The following is a 23,679-nucleotide window of genomic DNA, read 5'->3' as shown; positions in this document are numbered from 1 at the left end:
TTATTTCACATGTGATGTGCGATCACATGGGATCCAGGGATCCATATCAGACAAGAATATGTGGCGTTCATCCAAACATGACAATTATAATTTTAAACTAAAATCTAACATCAATGTGTTAAAAATTCTTTTGGTCTCTAGTAAAAGGCAAAAAATTTGATTAATGTATTAGGGGCTGATCATTTTAAATTAGTCTGATCAGTGTGTCCTCTTAACAGGACTGATTTTGTCGGAATTCTGATTCAAAATGGTATCCCCCAAAATTAAGTTGAGTCAGCTTGTTGACTGCTGAGGAGGTTTGTCTTTAAGAAAAAATTAATAGTATGTGGACTGTATTGGTGACTTGATGTGCACCCTCATTTTCTTTGCATTTACACTTATTTTATTTATTAAATGTGAATTTGATTTCACCAAATTAGCGTTCAATTCAATTCAATGAATTAGCGTAACTAGTTGTGTTTGTGCATTAATGGCATAGCGGCTTAGAAGGCACACAGAGTCTGATCACAGTCCTAATAAGGCAAACTGGGTGGCAGTCTAAGCGACCAGGACCATGGGAAGACAGCACAGCAGAAGGCTAAGACAACATTCTTTTAATTATACATAATGAGTGACAAATTGCAGTCATGCAAAAATCTTAATAACGTTGAACTTATTGATTTACCTGTTGCTAGTCTCAAACAGGATTTTTATATTTTAGATTTAGGGGACAGCTAGAAGAAGGGCATTATTGAGGGGGAATAGGTACACAACCAAAGAAACAAAGCCTGAATTGAATTGTACCGTTTGTGCTATGATTGTTTTTAGTGGTGGTCATTTGGGAATTGGAACAGAAAGGTTACGTCCTTGGCAGTTAAGTGTATCAGTATTATGTGGTAGGGTGACCATTTGAGATTACACAGATGACATTATCTTAGCAGACAGCATCTTAGTTGTTGAAAGGAATTGAGTTGTTCAAAAGACTTTTTAGTGTGTTCAATTTTAATAGTCAAAACAAACAATTACAGGTGAATACATGGAAGTGAATCAAAACGTCTGCCATCAATTTTGTTTCCTTTAAACAATGCTGTTTACTGTTCTACAGTACAATACTGTTGATCCATTAAATATTAGCTTGATTTCTCTGGTTTTACTGTCAATTCATGCATTTAAACTTGTCACCGCCAGTTCCCTCTTTTTTCATCACAAATTCAAAAATAGTCCTATTTATAGTCTGCACTTTCCTTCAGAAGATTGGGACAGAAGAAGCCAATTTTTTGAGTAAAAACTGAAAATTTACTCAAATTGTGCCTGTTGGCTCCAAACTAAGGGCTCATTTCCAGAAATAATGAAAAAAAATATAAGAAAAGAGTGCAGAAAAATGTTGGCAAAAGTGAAGCAGTGAAAAAGTTAAAATATCCAAGTTGATTTATTATTGATTTATTAGCGATAATTTCAGTAATGTAGCATTCCTTGATTTTTGTTTAGGCATTGCAAAACCACGAAAAATAATATCACGAAATCTAGAGATTCTACATTAAAAATTCCTGCGTTGATATGTGTTTAAGTTATAATAATATTATTATTGCAATCGACTCCCTTTGGGGATATTGATGTCAAAAAACAATAAAGTGTAAATAAATAGAAAGAACGAAAACAAAAATGTTAAAATGACATTTATAAATATATGTGTATTTAATGTATGTACACGATTATTATTATTTTGTGGTTTAAACTGAGGCAGCTGCTAGAGTGCTTTTAATGTTCTCCTTTCTTTTTGTGACGCAATTATGAACATACCGTATTTCGATAACTCAAATAGTGTTTCCTTGTTCTTATTTCCTAGAATGAATGTTAGTTTTTCTTCATCTATTTTGTTATTTAGAGGAATTTTAATTTTATTTATGAAAATGTTTCTTTCATGTTTCTTAAAGTATGTGTCAACATAGTCTATGTGCCTACAAAATATATAAACTTGTCATCAGTCTATGCCCAGGTCCTTGCTACTCTGATTGGTGATTTGGAATGGGGAGGAGGGCCCTGTATACTTTGTGTAATGACATTTTTAGGGTTTTACATAAAACTACCGTACAAGTTCCTATGTCCTGCAAGTACATACATGTACAGATGTATGCAAGTATGCCTTTGATATGCTAATAGGTAGACAATCATAACTATGGAAAATACTAGTAGACTTGATGCAAAAAGATGTCGATCACAGAGAAAATAACGCAATGTTGATTTGAACCAGACCACCTAAGAAAATACCTGTGCTAGTAATTTTACATTTCAACTCTAGGTTTTAATTTGGTTTTTAACTAGCACAGGAAAACTATAAGATTGCTCTTATCCTTTTCACGACCAGTTTCCTCTTTTCATCACAAATTCACAGAATAGTCCTGTTTATATTTACACTTTCCTTCAAAAGATTGGAACAAAAATAACCGAATTGTTTGAGGAAAAACTGAAAATTGTATCAAATTTCCAGAAATATTGAAGAATATAAGAAAAAAGTGCAGACAAAATTGGGCGAGAAAGTCTGGTGGCGAAAAGGGTAACACTGAAAAATGAAAAAAAAGAATAAAAACAGGTGGCTGAAACATATTCAGTCAGTATATGTTACACTGTGTGCCCAAAAATGAGGCCTTGAAAAGTGACCTCCAAAAGTAATACATACAGGTCTATGTTTGTTCAATAACAGAAATAATTTGCAATATGTTATTTTAAACCCCCAAAGTAACAAAGTAAACTTTTGTCATGTTAGTTTCAAAGAATAAAACCTGCACATTGTTCTTCATATTTATTTTCAATAAATAAAGGCAATGTGAAATTAATTATATTCACTTGAGCCAAAAAAAATACATGAAATATGTGGAATCAAAATTTTGGCACGAAAAGCATGGCATTCAATGGGGCTAACAGTCTTTGAAATTCAATATTAGGACAAGTAATTGAAAAATTCTCATTGAAAATCACCCCCCCCCCTTTCTCACACCGCCCATGAAGGACCAGGATGTGAGACCTTTAGGGGGTCATGCATAGGGTATATTTCCAAATATGATTCAACAACTTGTACATACCCGATTAATCGTATGACCAATCTGGAGTCAGAAACTTGCAAGGGAAAAAAGTTTAGGGAGGCACAACTATAGCAACCTAAAGATGGGACTATGTCATAATGTGTTTGAACGTAAACAGAACAAACACAAGCTGTTCCTCTCGGTTCACTCAGTGCTTATGCACAGTGGCAACCACAATCCATCCAGGCTAGCCTACGTAAAACCGTAAATCTAAAATGCATACACAAAGACAACACGAAGCGTGCAATATTACCACACCAAGAAATACAATTCTCACAAACAATTAATAAAACAAAATATAAGGAATTATACTTAGCAAAACTGCCATTCACGAAGTCCCAGGGGAACGTGGCAATGCTGCTCAAAAGCACTGACTCACGACTATCCCCTCCACAGGACTTACCACAGTTGTTGAACAGCATAAAATTACGAGATAACTGACCAAACGATGGATTATTGTTTAAAATTTCCCACAAAGAATGTACATAATGGTTTCAATTCAACATGATAAATATTAAATATGGATTATAGGGTAGCAATGTATGCATTCATCCTGTATGGACAGATTAAACTCATCTGTAGACCATATTTTAAGGCATGATTTATGCCTGATGGCAAATACTGAGGAAATGATTGAAAGCTAGCTGAACAAAGGGATTTTATTATTTGACTGCCAGCGATGAGCATGGACCCTGCTAGAACTATCTATCCCAAAATAAGTACTAATTTCAAAGTACTTGTTTTCAATCAAGGTTTTCACATAGATTAATACAGGCTTGACCTTCATAGAGACATCAAAGGCAATGGACTGATGCCCTTCAAAAAATGCATATATTTCCTGTATTATCCCTACATTTTGAACTTGAAACTGGGAACTCCCAAAATTCGGGAGTTCAAGCTCAGAAAATACATTCTAGCTTAAACTATATGTCACTCTGCATAACAATCCAGAGTATTCTCAGAATATGACTATCCCATAGTGCATTGCAACACTGCAGTCTATGACTCGGCTACATAGTGTCCACAATAAATTCATAGTACAACCACAATGTAGTCACTGCTCCTTGATTACCCATAATGCATTACAATCCATGACTTAGCTCTGTGCTGTCCTTAGTACAGTCATGATGTGATATCAATGCTTGCTAGTTACCCACAAAGCATTGCAAAATATCCCCAAACAATGGTTGATTTGCTAGTGTTTTTGTCCAGGCAAAAGTACAATACAAAGAAATGAATGGCTAGTTTTTACTTGACTTCTGGGGAGTGGTTTAGTGACTGGAAAGCTATTATATACCTGATGTTACCAGTAGTTTGGTTTAAATAGAAACAGTGTGCGATGACTAAGTGTACTAAAACAAACAGAGAAATTTGCAAGCTTGAAACTAACCTGTGTCTGAGCTTCTTCGGCTTCACAACTGTCAACCTCCACGGGTGCACTCTCTATAAGATGTCGGTACTTCTTCTTCAAAACTAAGTATTTCTCACCCTGAAATAATGCACACAGAATGACGTGTGAAAAATCCATTTTAACAAATGTCAACTGAGATGAGGAACCCTGGGAAGTGGAACAAAGCGAAGCGATAGATGTGTTTCGTCACGTCACTCACACATTAATATGTTCAGAATGTTCCATTTATTCGTCAAAACTGACACTTGCTGTGTTGTTAAGTAAAGTTGCAGAGATTGGTGCGGAAGATTTGCAATACTGCAGAGTGGCAAAGATAAACCTGAGAATACACACATCCTCTCCATTATGAAGCATGTATACTGCATTTATACATAACGGATTTAGATTTTGACACGAAATGAACCGCTAGGCGATAAAGGTCATTTCATGCATGACTGTCTTTCCCAATTTTAAGTCTCCACTCATGTATATATTATAGAGATGGAAAGTTTAACTCTTTTAAGAACAATATGAAATTTAAGATTATAGTTTTCTCAAGTATATATTAGTGTTTGAAAATAATGCCTGCATACCTGCCTGAGACAGATAGCTTCTCATTCTGGCTGGCAGATATTCTGACTTACCGCCCTATTACTAGTCAGCTAACATTTTTAATAGAGCATTTTACAACCAACTTATAAAACGTTCATTTCTTGAAAAAAATATTAAAATGATGTAAATGTTTTTCTACGGGAGGTATACACTCTCTGATTGTTGATGCGAAAAAGGATATCATTTTCTAATTGACTTTAATTTTGAATCGGCTGCAATTTCAAAAGCTGGTTTTAAAAAATATATTATTTGGTTTAAATGTGAGAGAATTTAGAAATAAAAAATATCTTGGAATGCAGGGATGGAAACGTTTCAACAGCACAGGTAACTTTATAAGTTACCAACTCTTTCAAACACTGTAAAACACAATAAACATAATAAAAAGCTGTTTTCTCAGGGATCAGACAACTTAAACTGGGCATCAGAAAGGTGCAACTACTGGATCTTAGGGCAGGTATTGAGTTACCATTTTCACAATATTTTTGCAATTTCCATTAAGGTGAATTCACAGAATAAATGATTTCTTTCAACAACAACTGTACACACACTAATTGAACAGTTTGCTGACAGATTTGCGTACGAATGAATGTTTCAGTGAGCTCAGGAAGCAAAACACGCCAAGAACCCCCACCCTTTCTGGTTTTGACCTTTTAATGGATAAATTGAAAACACCCGCAAGTATACCCACTCCTCCACCTGCGCCACCACCCTGAACAATGGCGGGTTTCGGGGAAAAGAAGATTAAGCAATAAACAAAAGTAAAAGAAAGCTGATCGAATGGCACAATATACTTCTATCCTGGATACACACAAACAAGCAAATTCTTAATGACAATGCAAACGTTATATATATCCTCATACAAACTAGCTAAGATTGATGGGGTTATAACATACTCATTGTCCGAGAAGAACAAGACAGTGATATCAGATATCCTAACACCATTTGAATAATAAATATGGAGGGTACCCTTATCCATGATAATACAAATAATACAGTCATATGGTAACTAAGCTTAATATTTTTATTTATTTACTTATTGACTCTTACACAATCCCCGGAGGGAAAGAAAATGGTCACAAAGTACAAGGAGAAATATATATATATAAAAAACAAAACAAAAACACAATATACTAAAAAACAAATAACAAATACAATCACTAAATTACTAAATAAAACAAAATCTCTAAAATACAATCTAATATAAAATTACAAAATTGACAGCAGTCATTAAGATGTCAAGTAAGACCCTGCTTCCTGACTTCAAAGCTTTTACTTATGAACTGTGCTACTGGTATAATAATGTTTTCATTCTGTAACAATTCCATGAATTTTTTCTCTGCAGGTTTATTTTCAAATGCTGGGATCATATCCTTAGCTTTATTGAACAGTTTGGCACGCAACTCATTATATTTGTTGCATTCCAGCAGAAAATGCATTTCATCCTCAATTAGACCTTTGTTACACATGTCACAAACCCTGTTGTTTAGTGGGATTTTTTTATGACGACCCATTTCAATTTTGAGACTATGGTCACTAAGACGGAATTTGGTAAGCACACTACGCAGTTCAAAGTTTTTTAGCTTGACTAAATATGGCTCAAGTTTTAAATCTGATTTGATTAGCCGATATGTTCTTAGTTTGTTTTTCTCATTTGCTTTGGTGCGGTTATCATTATAGACCTCACCTTTCCATCTTGTTAGAAATAAATCCTTGATGCCTAAATCAATTTGTTTCATTTGTGCCGAGGTTAGTTTATCACCGTTGTTAACTGAATGATATAGTTGGATATTGTTTAATAATGATGTCACTTCTAGATACCATTTACTTTTAATGCTTTGGTTAACCACAAAAGCTTCCTTGAGTAACGCATTATTAGAATTCATGGCCCGACTGTAATATTTAATTATTTGTTTTTTTATAAATACGTCTAGGGGGTATCTGCCTAACTCGCTATACATGGCCATAATTGGTGTGTGTTGTGACACCCCCAGTAGATACCGACAATAACTTAATTGAACGTCTTCAATAGGTGATTTAGTGGAGAACTCATCACCCCAAACATCACAACCATAAATGAGGATAGGTCTGATGAGTTTGTCAAAAAGGGAAATTGAAACTTTTATACTTATGTTTTGTATTGAGCCAAGCTTTGCTTTCATTGAAAACAGAGCTTTTTGAGCCTTACGTTTAAGGTTTTTTAGGCCATCCTTAAATTTACCATTGGCACTAATGACTAGTCCCAGATAGTTATAAGATTTAACTGTATCAAGTTCGATACCTCCAAGAAAAAATGTATCATTATTCAAACGTCTGTTTGATTTATTGAAAATTAAAATTTTGGTTTTGTCAGTGTTGACAGAGAGCTTCCACGTTTTAGCATACAATGCCAAACTATCAAGACATGTCTGTAATCCCTGTTTAGTTTTAGAAAGTATCACAATATCATCGGCATAGAGTAGACAGCTGACATGCGAGTTTTCTAAATAAGGAGGATCACAGGTATTAGGATTGAAAATAGTGGGCAGGTCATTTAGACTCTAAATAATAGACTCTTCCATCTCAATCAGGGAACCAGAGCATGTAACCTTGACCTGGAATATACAGAATGCAGAGAAATAAGTTTTTTTGGTGATTATAGCATCACCTCTACAGATGAGTGGGAAAAAACAGCATCAGCAGCAGGCGGTGTGGTAAACGAGAGGAAACTTAGAAAACAGAAACTTTTCAAGTTTAAAAAATACTATCAATGTATATTTTTGATAACAAATTGAAAACAACAAACTTTTTTTTTCCCATGGTAACAGCTGGTACCTCAAAATGGTGGCCAATTTTTTATTAAATTGGAGTACTCGGTTGCGCTTGCCATCAGTCAAACGACTGCTGTTGTTAATGATTGCGCGGAGGTTTCTGGCACCATGTTTTCGACACTATGTTTTTACCACCATTTACAATGTCCTTAATTCAAAAACCTAAATTTGGTATTGCAATAATTTAAAAAACAACAGTCTGGATTTGGCAGAATGCAATAATAATAATCATTTTTACCATGATTAAAAAACAATGTTAACTACATCTTAGGTTCAAAGTTAAGTTAAGCTGCTGTGTTTGCCATTGAGAGTTTCAGAAATGTAATAACATGTCTCAGTATTAAAGCGAAGGGGTCTTCACCTGCACATGCGCTGGAATTGAGTCTCAGTCGAAGATAACAAAGCACGATAAACTGCAAAGGCTCATGGGTAGAACACCGACACACAAATTCAAAATAAAGTTTCTCTCTTTGTTCTCTATAAATGACACAAGAGGTTAAAAGTGGATTTCATCCTCTAGTATCATCATGATTTCAATAAGTATGTTTAAATACCCCCTCAGACTGAAGTTCAGACACTGTTAACACAAATCACAGTGAAATGTTGTGATTTAGAAATCACAGTAAAATGCTGTCATTCGAAGAACATACACACATACAAAAACTGGATTCTCACGTGTATTTGTTATGAGAGTGCAATAAGAAGAGTTTCAGAACTTGCAAGTGACTTAATATGCGACAGGAAAGGCCGGGACGAGTCGAAAGATTTCAATCACTAACCACTCATGTGCATGAAGAGGAAAGAGTTCGCGAAACAGAAAACACGGTGAATCGGTGTGCACATGTCATAATGGCATGATTATAACTGTTTGCTTAAGCATCACACGATACTCTGCCCGTACCTCATAATTTACAATGAAATCCCTTACAGGAGCTGGGTCAATAGAATTGATAAACTTTGTAATTTCAACATGTATCATCAGCTATGCTGAGATAAGAGCACAATAGGGTGTAATTCTTTTACGTGATAACCCTGACAACATTGCATCTCATGATATATACAACAAGTTCTTTTACATCACAACTCAACTATGACACACAGTGTAAGAGGACAAATTACACCCACATACACATGAACACACCCATCAATGGGAGAATGGAATGTACAGTACAGAAGGAAGTCAATTGGATGCACCAACATATAGGTATATCCACCCATTAATGAGTCTGATATGGGGAATGGAGTTCAGCTTTGCACAGTACAGAAGGGAGTTAATCCGTTGCACACAGATACACAAATGCACCCATCAATGGGTCTGACATGGAGAATGGAATACATCCTTGCATGGTACAAACCAGAGACAATCAATTGTACCCACATATACACAAACACACCCATCAATGGGTCTGACATGGGGAATGGAATACATCCTTGCATGGTACAAGAAAGAGACAATCCATAGCACCCACATATACACAAATGCACCCATCAATGGGTCTGATATGGAGAATGGAATACATCTTTGCATGGTACAAGAAAGAGACAATCCATTGCACCCACAGATACACAAATGCACCCATCAACAGGTCTGACATGGGGAATGGAATACATCCTTGCATGGTACAAAACATAGACAATCAATTGTACCCACAGATACACAAACACACCCATCAATGGGTCTGATATGGGGAATGGAATACATCTTTGCATGGTACAAGAAAGAGACAATCAATTGCACCCACATATACACAAACACACCCATCAATGGGTCTGACATGGAGAATGGAATACATCATTGAATGGTACAAAACAGAGACAATCCATTGCACCCACATATACACAAACACACCCATCAATGGGTCTGACATGGGGAATGGAATACAGCCTTGCATGGTACAAAACAGAGACAATCCATAGCACCCACATATACACAAATGCACCCATCAATGGGTCTGATATGGAGAATGGAATACATCTTTGCATGGTACAAGAAAGAGACAATCCATTGCACCCACATATACACAAACACACCCATCAATGGGGAATGGAATGCAACCTTGCATGGTACAAGAAAGAGACAATCCATTGCACCCACATATACACAAACACACCCATCAACAGGTCTGACATGGGGAATGTAATACAGCCTTACATGGTACAAAACAGAGACAATCCATAGCACCCACAGATACACAAATGCACCCATCAATGGGTCTGATATGGGGAATGGAATACATCCTTCCATGGTACAAGAAAGAAACAATCCATTGCACCCACATATACACAAACACACCCATCAACGGGTCTGACATGGGGAATGTAATACATCCTTGCATGGTACAAAACAGAGACAATCAATTGCACCCACATATACACAAACACACCCATCAATGGGTCTGACATGGGGAATGTAATACATCCTTGCATGGTACAAAACAGAGACAATCAATTGCACCCACATATACACAAACACACCCATCAATGGGTCTGATATGGGGAATGAAATACAGCCTTGCATGGTACAGAACAGAGACAATCAATTGCACCCACATATACACAAACACACCCATCAACAGGTATGACATGGGGAATGTAATACATCCTTGCATGGTACAAAACAGAGACAATCAATTGCACCCACATATACACAAACACACCCATCAATGGGTCTGATATGGGGAATGGAATACAGCCTTGCATGGTACAGAACGGAGACAATCAATTGCACCCACATATACACAAACACACCCATCAACGGGTCTGACATGGGGAATGGAATACAGCCTTGCATGGTACAAGAAAGAGACAATCCATTGCACCCACATATACACAAATGCACCCATCAACGGGTCTGACATGGGGAATGGAATACAGCCTTGCATGGTACAAAACAGAGACAATCAATTGCACCCACATATACACAAATGCACCCATCAATGGGTCTGACATGGGGAAAGGAATACAGCCTTGCATGGTACAAAACAGATACATTCCATTGTACCCACATATGCACAAACACACCCATCAATGGGTGTAACTAAATTCAAATCGATTTAATTCAGAGTTAGGGTAATTTTTTCACTTCTAGAACTTGATCGTAGTTCTATACAAATCACATGTTTGCCAATTAGCCTTGTATTTTTGTCAGTTTTGATTCAGGAGCGATTCCCTCATATAATAGAGAAGAACATTTTGGCTGAGCAATGGAAACTGCGCTAAACCTGGATGTTTCTTTACTGTTGAGTACAGACCAGGCCAAAAACATACATAATGCTGATGTAAGGTAGTATACTGTCATCTGTGAAGAAAAGAAGGGTCAGTGAAATGGCAATGAGGCAGTGGAAGTCTGTCGCACTGCACTGTGGGTAAAATTATTCATTACTCTATATGGATCTGAACATTAGTGCACTGCCATCATTTAGTGTCTGACCACTGATAATATCTGGAAAAATTATACACACAGGTATTCAACGACTGATGAAGGTAATAGCCAGTTGAAAGACTGGGGGTGTATGTCATACAATATCACTGCTATGTCCATGCACATTAATGGCACAAGTCATTGTCAATGACACGTCCCCGTTCCATTCATATTTGAGTGACATATACATTCAAAGCAGATCATGACCGAAATGCACCTGCATATGTACAACACATTGTACTAAATCTGAACAAAATCTATACATGCATGACTGAGATCCGGTTCCGGAATTGGGAAAATACATGATTTTGATACATTTTCGGCCTTAAAATAGCCATCATTCAGCTAAGCGGATCATGAAACAAATGCACATATCTATTTGTGACATGATGTACCATGTGTGTGTGAAGTTTGAACTTGATCAATCCAGACATGTCTTGGATATGGATCCAGAACTGAATTCTTCAAAACAAAATGGCCGTCAGTCGGCTATTTCGAACTTGATCCGAAAAAAAAAATGACGTGCATCAAGGTCCTATTATGTTTAATGTATGTACCAAATTTGAACGAAATCCGTCCATGCATAACTGAGATCCGGGTCCGGAATGGTGAAAATGTGCGATTTCAATGCATTTTCGGCCTTAAAGAGACAGCTATTTGGCTATCGTTAATGAGATCATGAAACAAATGCACATACATATTTGTGACATGATGTACCTCGTGTGTGTGAAGTTTGAACTTGATCAATCCAGACATGTCTTGGATATGGATCCAGAACTGAATTCTTCAAAACAAAATGGCCGTCAGTCGGCTATTTCGAACTTGATCCGAAAAAAAAAATGACGTGCATCAAGGTCTATTATGTTTAATGTATGTACCAAATTTGAACAAAATCCGTCCATGCATAACTGAGATCCGGGTTCGGAATGGTGAAAATGTGCGATTTCAATGCATTTTCGGCCTTAAAATGGCCGCTATTTGGCTATCGTTAATGAGATCATGAAACAAATGCACATACATATTTGTGACATGATGTACCTCGTGTGTGTGAAGTTTGAACTTGATCAATCCAGACATGTCTCGGATACGGATCCAGAACTGAATTCTTTTAAACAAAATGGCCGCCAGTCGGCCATTTCGAACTTGATCCGAAAAAAAAAATGACGTGCATCAAGGTCCTATTATGTTTAATGTATGTACCAAATTTGAACGAAATCCGTCCATGCATAACTGAGATCCGGGTCCGGAATGGTGAAAATGTGCGATTTTGATGCATTTTCGGCCTTAAAATGGCCGCTATTCGGCTATCGTTAATGAGATCATGAAACAAATGCACATACATATTTGTGACATGATGTACCTCGTGTGTGTGAAGTTTGAACTTGATCAATCCAGACATGTCTCGGATACGGATCCAGAACTGAATTCTTTTAAACAAAATGGCCGCCAATCGGCCATTTCGAACTTGATTCGAAAAAAAAAATGACGTGCATCAAGGTCCTATTATGTTTAATGTATGTACCAAATTTGAACGAAATCCGTCCATGCATAACTGAGATCCGGGTCCGGAATGGTGAAAATGTGCGATTTTGAGGCATTTTCGGCCTTAAAATGGCCGCTATTCAGCTATCGTTAATCAGATCATGAAAAAAATGCATGTGCATATGTCCCATATAATGTGTGATGTATGAGTGAAGTTTGAACTTAATCGGTCCATTCATGTTCGAGATACAGGTGATCACGGACGGACGCACGGACGGACGGACGCACGCACGCACGCACACAGGGCAGAACATAAGTCCCCGTTTTCGGACTACGTCTGAACGGGGACTAATTACACCCCCATCTCCCACCCCCAAAATCATCAAAATTTGAAATGTGTACATATCCATAATTCCAGTAATTAAACAAATTATTTTTTCGCAGCCACAGGTAGAAAAATAGAGTAAATTAAAGTGACACAGTAACTATCAGTTGAATAAAATCTCATGTGAAATGCATTGATAATTTAGAATAATATGTGTTGTAAGATGAACATGACACTTTTTCAAATTGGTCAAAATCATATTATATCTATTGGGAATTTACTTTAGTTTAATGGATAAATAATGCATTACCCTAAAATAAAATTGTTGTCCTAATATTGACTTATATGTAGGATAGGGATTATTTATTTACTTTAGAGAATTTGGAAGGTTGAACTAAATATAGAAAACGAATCACATGTAAATTGGTGCGGACAATTTGTGACTAGTATATTATAGTCAGACTACAAAATAAAATTTAAAAAAAAAACAATGACGTTGCTGTTTTTATTTGACAAGAAAGGTTGTAATGTGTAAACTGCTTTAACTTTGCGAGACTAATTTTTTAACGGGAAAATTCATCTGCGGTCAGTGACTTTCGCGAAATTTTATTTTTCACAAATGCCATAAAATTATCAAATATTTCTAGCAGTGAAAATTAAAAGACATATAAATAGAGAGATGAATTATAAGGTAGTATAAAGAGGTACATTAAATCACCAGTTATTATGCCAGGTACTGAACAATAATAACCATGAGAAGAAATCAGATTTTTACAGTTGTCATTTGACAAAATAATTTGGTGGCCAGCTTGCCATCATAATACAGGTTGGATTGAAAATCCTGCAATTCAATACACAACAAGTCATCTCGTTTAGTTTTAATGAAGTGATTCCCCACCAGTATCTCTTGCAAATAAAACCTCACTAAGTTTTAATATAGCTGCTTCTGTACAGCTTGACAAAATCAGCTTATCATACAAGCTATGTATTAGTAAAATAACACCACTTGTGGACACATTTTAACAATTGCGCTGGTTACAATTGAGTACCTCTATCTTGTCCAGGATATCATGTTACAAACACAAACAAAAAGAGCTTCAGCTCAATAATACATATGCATGTCATTCAAAATAGAAAGAAATCAACCGTGAGGAAAAAGGGGAGCATAATGAATGTCTGTGTTTGAGGCCAGCTAATCAAAAACTGAGGACAGGCTGAATTTATTTTACAACAGGTGGGTAAGTGAGCAGTTGAAACAAATTTCAGTTGCATCCAATCTATTCAGAATGCTATAAAGTCAGCTTTATAGATAACAAATCGGTAGTCATGTGGTCTGTTAATTTTGCTATTTTTTCCTCCCCCTGACTAGATACACACTGGTACATCCCTTAGTAGGAATACAGACATACAACACCCACCTAGAAATTAAGTTGGTAGGCCTATGTATGACTGCTTAATTATTTTATCCAGTGTTTCTATGTGCATGCATGGGCGGAATAAAGACTTAATTATCTGGAGAACAAGGTGTGACTTTTACATATTCTTGTTTTACAAAACAATACATCTGTGCCAAGCACATTACACTGAATTGATTCTGGTATTACAACTCAACTTGTTGTATTTTTTTTTTTTACTTGGAAATGTTAATGATGCAAGTGGGAAAACTACATGCCCAAACCTGAAGGTTTCCCCTTCCATTTTTGTATTCTCTTGCAGGGGAGGGAACTAGTAGGGACACACAGAGAAATCAGGCTCATTGTTCGGTTATAAATAACAGCAATTTGGAATCTAGAATAAAATTAAATCACATATATTGCAGGGCCTAAACAAACACATGCTGAGCTTCTGTCACAATTAAGTAAAATTGAGATACCAGGAATCTCTGCTAAATAAACAGGTTGTGTATGGACAACCACTACCAGTAATATTATTTTCATGTACTTAGAGGTGCCTAGAAGAAGTGCCTGGTAGGCTAGTGGTGTTTTTTTTACACATATGTTTTGCACTAAAAAACAAGACTCTGTATGCATAAATTTTATACAAATGGTTTGCAAACATGGGAGTGTTTTCATGATAATTGCTACAAAAATAGCAAACAAAATTATTAAATAATGATCTATGGATTAAGAGAAATTAAAAAAAAAGTGCAATACCCTGCTGTTAAACATGTGGGCATGGTTTAACTGGTTACTTATACATACATCTTATCTAAAATTATAGAACTGGGAGGAGGCTCACAACTGTATTATCAAGTCAATGAAATATCAACAAATTCTACCTTAATACAAGTACATTTGTAACCTGGCCATTTTTGGTACTAAACACTCATCACTTGGTTCAACTGAAATTATATGTAATGATACACACAGAATGAAAACAAACAAATCACTTCTACAAGCTTAGGAAAATAGCATTTTCATATGTAACTGTTGCAGGGACATGGATGCATCATCTTTCTTGTATCCGTTGACAATTATTCTCCCTCAAACTGCATTCAATAGGTATTTGTTTTGTCTACGTAAAATGTTCACTGCTTGTGTGCATACAATCTGGTATCACTAACCGGTACATCCTAATATTGACTGGGCTGAATTCAACACTACGAAAATTGTTTTCATAAATTAAAATCTTGCTTCTAAATATATTAAAATTAATATTTTTCGTCCTTATTGTATGTATAAACTACAATAGCCAACAATAAGTACAGACTGAACGTTACATTTTTCCATAGAAACTATATTCCTATTTGGGAAATATATGCGATAGGACTGTGTGACCATCTTCATATGATGATGGCAACAACCTAAAATTATGCAAGTAAGTTTAATTAGTAAGTTCATAAACTAGCGATTAAAAATACTCCAAAACATTCATCAATTAAATTATTTTTTTTTACATTATAAAAGAAAACATTGTTATATGTGTACATGGCCCAAAAAGAAACACATACCTCAAAATAATTGCATTAAAATACAGGAAGAATTGGGAGAAAATAATTGAGGAAGCACTAGAATACAGCAGAATACAACAAATTAAAGTGGAGAAAGTGATCAGAAATTTAGTTATTTATGAAAACATCTCTATATCGATATAATCAGAGACTACTTGTAGTGGTTGTAAGCTACATAATTTACTGAAAACATCTAGTAATGCCATTTACAAAGCCAAAAAAGACACATGGCAACTGAAATTGTGGGGGGAAAATGAACAATATACAGGTAGGAATATACATCTATACAATCTTACTGCACAATGTGCATTTGGGTCACTGGTCACAAGTGAAGGGGTATTATAAGGTTAGAACGCTTAGTGTTCGATGTATATCACCAAAATAATTCCTTGCCCACAATAAAATACATAGTAAAATCCATGTTACAAATATGATACACAATGTAAGCACCAATAGTGCTTTGACATTGTATACACATAAGGGAGGTGTGATAGTTTATTCATTAGGATGATACACACACATTTCAGGTACAGAAGTATGAATAAGAGCATTCTTGAACCTAACAGTGTACAGTAGTAATGTGCGACTCTCCTGTTCACAGATGGGACAGATTTTCTTTAATTATTCACAAATCTTGTTACCAGAGTCCTACTCAAGGATACCTTGTAATGAAAGTTCTTCATTAGAAAGCAATGTGTTCATAAAAGAGAAACACATCATTTTGCAATCAACTTTTCAACAGAAACAGTTATTTCTGCTATGGTGCAATTTTAACTACAGGGAATATGCTTGAATCTTGCCTTATGCTACTCACACAATAACTATAAATGTTATCAGAGTGAGATGTAGCTGAATAACAATTACTCAAGTTTATTGGCATAAATGTTGGGACATTTATGAAACATTGGCTAGCCACAAATTAACACGGCAACCACTTTTAAGTAGATCATTTGCAGGTTTGAAGTACATGGAACATTCCAATCAAGTACGTATTCTTGTGTCAAACAATTCAAAAAAACTGTCTCGTATCATATTAACCTTTTTGAGCGCCAACGTCAACTTCAGGCACCGTGCACAAAATCATTCCATTTATAGTCTGTACTTTTCCACATAAAATGTTGAGAAAATTGTGTCTGTTTGGTTCATAATTGGGATTGAATTTAGTGAAAATTACAGAAAAAGTGAACATATTTTCCCACATTTAAGCCGAAAAAAATTTGGCGGTCAAAGGATTAAAGTGGTTTACAGTATCGTTAAAAGTAACTTACGTCTTCCGTTTTGACAGATGCAACAGCATTCACATATTCCTTGAATTTGGCTATAATAAACAGAATAAAAGAAAACTGTAAAATCAAAATTGTTAACTATTGACATATTAATATTAGAATATTGGAGTAAAAATACTGTGGAATACTTTATTTTCACTGGAATAAATTTTCGCTGAAAAAGCTTTTTGGGTGTTTTGAATGGAATTTATTTTCACTGATTTTTGATGAGTTTGATGTGAAATATAGGAAAAAAAGTATATTCGATGGATTTTATTTTCACAGAAACATCCCTTCAGCTAAAATAGCAAAAATAAATTCCAAGCGAAAATAAAGTATTCTACAGTAGATAAATATGATAAGAACAAGGTGAGACCATGAATTGATGGAGATGCAGAATGGATTGATAAAGATGTAAGTTTTTTTGTTTTTTTTTGTAAAGTTGATGAAAGTCGGTTCATTTAGAAGTGCGCATACTAAGTCACACACTCAGATGCAACGACAGATGTTGATTACCAATTTATATCAATGTTAGTGATGAATGCAGATAACACACTTTTCAAATTTTTGTTGTTGTCAAGTTATTCCCTGTAACTTGTTAATTTAGAGTCTGAAGAATTTGGGGCGGGGGGTCCCGAATTATCAACCCTCAACTGCATGTATCTTAATCAATTTCCATATTTAAATGACCAACATATTAGCAAATAACACTATGGGAATACCATGAAGTCAATGCTTTCAGGAAAAAAACAATCTTGGGTACTCCTACTTCTCTCTCTTTATTTTCACTGTATTTTTCAATTGACAAAAATTCAAAATGTTCATGCTTTTTAATTTTTAAGTATTTTCACTAGTTAGTCCGGAAACTCAGAATCTATGGTCAACCATTTCCAGGATGGTAAATGGCAGACAATGTGATCGCACACGTTCATTTATATCATGACGATATGATCTGCACTTGCAGTATTAATTTGTAATCTTGAATAGAAATCTAACACATCCTCTGAAACATTTAGTCAATTAGAATAAGAATACCCCGACATATGCAAGAGTGATGGTAATTTTGTATGTACAAATTACCGTGAAGTAAAATTTTTATCTAAAATTTCCAATATGAATATTGATAAACAATTCCTTTTCTCATACATTGAACCAATTATTAGATGGTGTAATGTGGCAATAAATGCAAGAAGGGTTACACAAAAACCTTAGTTGGCAGGTTAATACCTTATACCATAGTCAACTGTTTACTAGTAAAAAGTACTAAACATGTTTTATTATGCAGGTCTGGGTGACTGTCATACTATTGGATGATGACAATAAAAACTGTTGCCTGTGTGCTCACTCACCTCATGCACTGAAAAAAGTAACAAATTTATGGCGGGGAAATACTGGTTTTACTGCATGCACTGTAACACATACCGAGTTGTTGCACAATATATCCAGATCAGAATTCAAAGCAATAGCAAGTGAGTGACAGAGCATGAGTCTATCCTATGTACCGGTAGTAAGGTAGGCCTTGGATGCAGAGAGCACTAAGAATTTAATATTATGGTAAATTCAACTCAAAAAAACAAGAATCGTAGTTATGATGGCAAACAAACCATTGCACAGGATACAATTGTAATAGTTCTTGCAGTAAAATTTAGAGATAAGGAGGAGTAGGGGTATGGGTTCACATAGCGTAATAGTTAAACAAACTTTAAATAGTGTAGATGATGTATGCAGAGTTTGGTTTAACGTCACAATTTTGAATATTATCCTGGTGAATAATTATTATTTTAATACCGCAGACAATTCACCAATGCGTTACCATGATTAGAATAAATGCTGACGAAGTTGAAGATGTTGCATGTTGTATATTGTGCAAGTAACCACTTCCGTGAGAGGTCATTCAGGGATTATAATACGACTATAATAAACAAAAAAACTGAAAATGCTTCATTGATTAAAATTTAGTTATGCAATCAACATTTACCAATTAATTATTTAATTTACTAAAGTTCCTTGCTTATCTGACACATTCAGGCGAGCATCAATCTACCACTGGCCTTGACAACATTGCTCTAAGTTCGTGTAATACACCACTCAGACAGAGGTACGATCAATTTCTTGGCTTGTATGGTTCTCTAAGTGTTGATAAATTTATATTTGTCTGACATTAATGATTTGTTGAAACATTCTGGAGGATTTCGTTTGCTTATTCTGTCTCAGACATTGGCCACTATGGCATCAATTATTCTATCATTGTCGTACTGTTTCCCCGACGAAAACAAATTCATTGTGGAACTAAAGTTATAAGCTGGCCGGTTTGGTACACATCTCCAAAATGTTTGTTGCGAGTAGCCACTACATGTGAATTGTTTTAAGTATTATAAGGTCAATTGTCTGTGGTAATAACAATGTTTCAAACCCCAAACCATGCTGAAACTTAAGCGAAACCCCTAAACTTTTCCTCAAAGCATGGATGTACTAACTAAACTCTCACCCAAAACTGTATAATTTTAAGGTATTCCACTTGTGTCTTGTGCAATTATAAAATGGCATTTTTATGACAGGACTATTCCACACTCTCAAACTACACCAACACCGGTTGAGTGTTTAAAATTTTATTAGAAACAAGCTATTCAACACGAACTATATACCCATATTCCCAATAACTCTATATCGTGACGTCAGACGCCCCCCCCCCCCCCGTCTCTCACCAACCAACACCACAACCCGGCTAAAAACATCTGCACATGATACTGTTTGTAGTCCATTATTGGTCGAGGGTAGTGGTAGATGCCGTGTACCATGGTGCAGTCGACACAATATTATAATATCGCCTTTTATTATTGATGTTATCAAATGAAACTGAACGAACGGCTGATTGAGCATCGGTGTCCACCGCAAATCACACACAGACACGCAAGTCTTACCTTTGTTATCTGCATCATTGAAATATATCTTGAATCTTTTAACGAGGTGTTCATTTTTCGTTTTACCCCCATTTTGTACCAGGAAGTCCCTTATCCCAGCTTCGCTGAATTCATCTTCTGCCATTATTGAGATTCAAAATGGCGACTTTTTGTTCAGTGCGCATGTTCAGGAAGTTGTTCAGCCCGTGCAAACTTTGACTGATGACACTGATTCGTGACCTTTTGAATAAATCCGCACTTCGGCATCGCCGGCTTGGTATTTTCATGGAGGTACCTCCATGGTATTTTAGACTGAACATGAATCTGTTTTAGTGCGATTTGTATTACTGTGGACGTTGTTAATATGTTTGCTTCGATCAGGGAGCTGTATTAATACATTACAGCTCCCAGCTTCGATTAAACGACAGTCGACGGTGCTTGCTTGTTCGTCTACAGTTGGTAACTGCATGGAGGTCTTTTCTACCTCCATGGTAACTGTGAACAGAGAAAAGGATTCTCAGAAAGAGAGGGTTTATCCACAGTCCCTGAGGTCCTCATATACCTGATTACAATTATAAATAACATTTTCGAAATTTCTATTACATTTTGTAGTCATCTTTGACAGACCAATCACCCCACCCCACCCCTCTCCTTCCACCACCGTTTTCAAGTGGGAAACCTTTTATACGGTGTTAGTGTGTACACGTTTTATATTGAAAAATCGTATAAGTTTTCTGCAATGAAAATAAATATAATGTTCACCCCCCCCCCCAAATGGCGAGTACATTTTCCTTCGAACAACTCACTATTGAAAACCGTCGGCTTCGTGTTGTGTTACAGTGTATTCCCGCCCTTCCCCTCCCCGGATCGGAGGTATTCGACACAAATTGACTATAAGTAAGCCATCCAAACTATAAAAAAAACGATCCTGTTCTAGCGAAACTTTGGTCTGAAAATGAAAGAAAAACGCTAATTTGGGAAGGGAAAATGACAGTTTCCGCTCAAAAGTTATAACGCAAACCAAAAAATATTTTATTTTTTAATTTTTCAAAATCTGACCCATGTCTAGGGAAAATTCTGCGAAAAGTAACCAAATTGGGCGGCATGTATAACTTTCCTTAAGTAAGTAAACCTGATGCATAAACCCAAGAAGTTTCAATCTTTATAAAGGCAACATTTGAAAACCCAAACTGTAGGTGTAATTGGCTGAAAAGCATCGGTGACACAACGCCCACCGAAGGTTTATCGTGTCATTCAAACCGTAGTTCGGCAAACTAGTTCGCGTCATTGTCGTCCACCACGACCGTGACCAATTTCAGGTACTTGTGGAATATGACGGTGCACCGCAATCCAGATGTCTGGGGCGCAGGGATAAACTATTACAAGACAGTTGATAATGTACTGTATTATCGCAGAAAAAAAGAAAAAGACAAGCTACGATACAACGCAAACCATAACATAATCATGCCTTTATAAGGAAACAACTGGGGAGTTTGTAATATGTGCCACTGAATGTTTTCTGTAATAAGAATTTTCTTTCCTTGTATTCACATGTATACTGAACGCTATTCGTTAAATGTCACATTCGCGTCATTTTTGTGACCTTTTTTTTTATTATTATTAGTAAGGAAACCTTAGTCGACCAGATCTTTTGGGTCGTGTCTGTGTATGGACTACATCTATCTACTTTATCATCAAACACCGATCATACTTCAAATACTTGCAGGGACAACGGTGCCAAACTTTGATGGCGAGATTCGCGGGTGAACCTGAAATGCGCTGATGCCAATTTATGCAAATGATCACATTAAATATTCTTACTGTCGTTGACAATAATGGACGGAAGCACATACGATGAATGTCCCACAAATGAATCGTGTTTCACCATGTGCAGAGGTCATGTATTATTTACAGAAAATAACGACAGAAAGAATCAGTATCTGGTGTGAGAATTATAAGCGAAATAACAGATTAAAATGAATTAAACGTATTCATCCCGAGTAGTCGGTATTGATTTTTATTTTTTGTCACAATGCATTAAGAGTGAGAGCGATGAGTTTAGCTCCCTGTGTTATGGTAATGATTTTTCTTCCATTGGACTAAAAATCAATGACTTTATTTCTAAATTAATCGTTGTAAATTTGTTTGCAAGCTTGTAAGTAGTGTTTGTACGCTGTGTATCAAGTTAGATATCGATGTCAGCTTCCGCCAACGCATCACTTTTAGTGTCTGCGAAAATCGAATAGCAAACACCGCCAGTTTCACTCTGCACGTAATTTATGTGGCTGGTTGAGATTTATGAAATAGGAACTTACCAACTCTCATCTATGTGGTTGTATGAGATAACTGTGATGTCGGCTAATAATGAATGAACTAAGTTATCTGTGGAACCGACGCTGAGACAAAATCTAAATAAAAAAATGATTGCAAAAATAAAAGGAAACAAAAAGGCGCGTGTGACCCTCGGAGACAAAAAATGTCCTCCAAGTTAAGAGACAAAAGATAGCGCAATGTGATGGGACAAAACACTTTATATAGCATTTCTAGCATAACTGTGTTTTTTTTTTAATTATAATAACCTCTACCGACTCATTCAAAGTACATGTACAAATCCAATGCCATTCGCCAACACCAATCTGACGGAGGCGATTTGGCGAGTTGTTCCACCATTTTATAGAAGTAGGTCTTATATCTCGTATTGTGGAAACGGTCAGTCGTCCTATAAACACATTCTTTCTTTTCAAAGTCGGTGCAAACATTTCACTCACATGGCTTAATAAACCTGAAAGTGACATGCCAGTGGCTGTTTATGTAACAGTAATTTGTCACCTGTGTGTGGTAATCACGTACTTTGCATTATGGCCCTTGAACGGAGTTCCTAGGTAAATAAACCTTAACACATTTCCTGCAATGTGATTGGGACATTTGAACAAATGTTTTGCGGCGCTGACACTGATCTTGACAAACGTACACGGTAAAATGCTTTCTATGCAATTGACCCTTGTATATGTCTGTAATGTTATTTTTTTTTTAAAACAGCGGAAGACATTGTATGTGGCTCATCCGTAGCTGAGGGCATGTTTCAAGCTAATACCACGAGTGGTCAATGCCAGGTAGACATACGAGCATAATAAAGATAAGTCTCGCATAATGTGGTGTGAAAACACCACGGGCAAATTCAAATCTAAGCAAGCGAGTTCGGCTAGCATTCCCGATATGTGGCGAAAGCATCCTCGTTTGCATCGCGATTATGCCCCTGTCAATGTCAGCTACCTCTCCCATCCGAACAGAAGAAAAGTCATTTCAGACAAGTAAATTTCAACATAATGAAAAATATTTGGCATTGTGATATCCTGTAAAGATGCCTAAATAGCCTGTCCACTAAATGCGCCAGGTGTGCTTCTTTTCTCATCCGTTTTAGGCAGCATTCTTCGACGTGTGAAGAATCAGTGGCGCATAATTGTGCCT

General features: G+C 36.1%; 1 protein-coding gene across 2 annotated transcripts in view; it reads right to left on the bottom strand.

Moving 5' to 3' along the window:
• Nucleotides 1–20,431, bottom strand: part of LOC102808312 (ankyrin repeat domain-containing protein SOWAHB-like) — a 70,196-nt gene extending 49,765 nt beyond the window's left edge. For both annotated transcript variants that reach the window (XM_078011950.2, XM_085500383.1), the window contains exons 1-3: nt 20,233–20,431; nt 17,315–17,364; nt 4,450–4,548 (exon numbers count right to left, since the gene is read on the bottom strand). In XM_078011950.2, coding sequence (XP_077868076.2) covers nt 4,450–4,548; nt 17,315–17,364; nt 20,233–20,356 — 273 coding nt within the window. In that variant the 5' untranslated portion in view covers nt 20,357–20,431. The remainder of the gene's footprint in view (nt 1–4,449; nt 4,549–17,314; nt 17,365–20,232) is intronic.
• Between the last annotated feature and the right edge of the window lie 3,248 nt (nt 20,432–23,679).

Source organism: Saccoglossus kowalevskii, chromosome 6, assembly GCF_978046115.1.
Source record: "Saccoglossus kowalevskii chromosome 6, keSacKowa6.1, whole genome shotgun sequence".
Taxonomy (NCBI): domain Eukaryota; kingdom Metazoa; phylum Hemichordata; class Enteropneusta; family Harrimaniidae; genus Saccoglossus; species Saccoglossus kowalevskii.
Note: the sequence above shows the minus strand (reverse complement) of the source record. Positions and strands in the feature narration are given on the sequence as shown.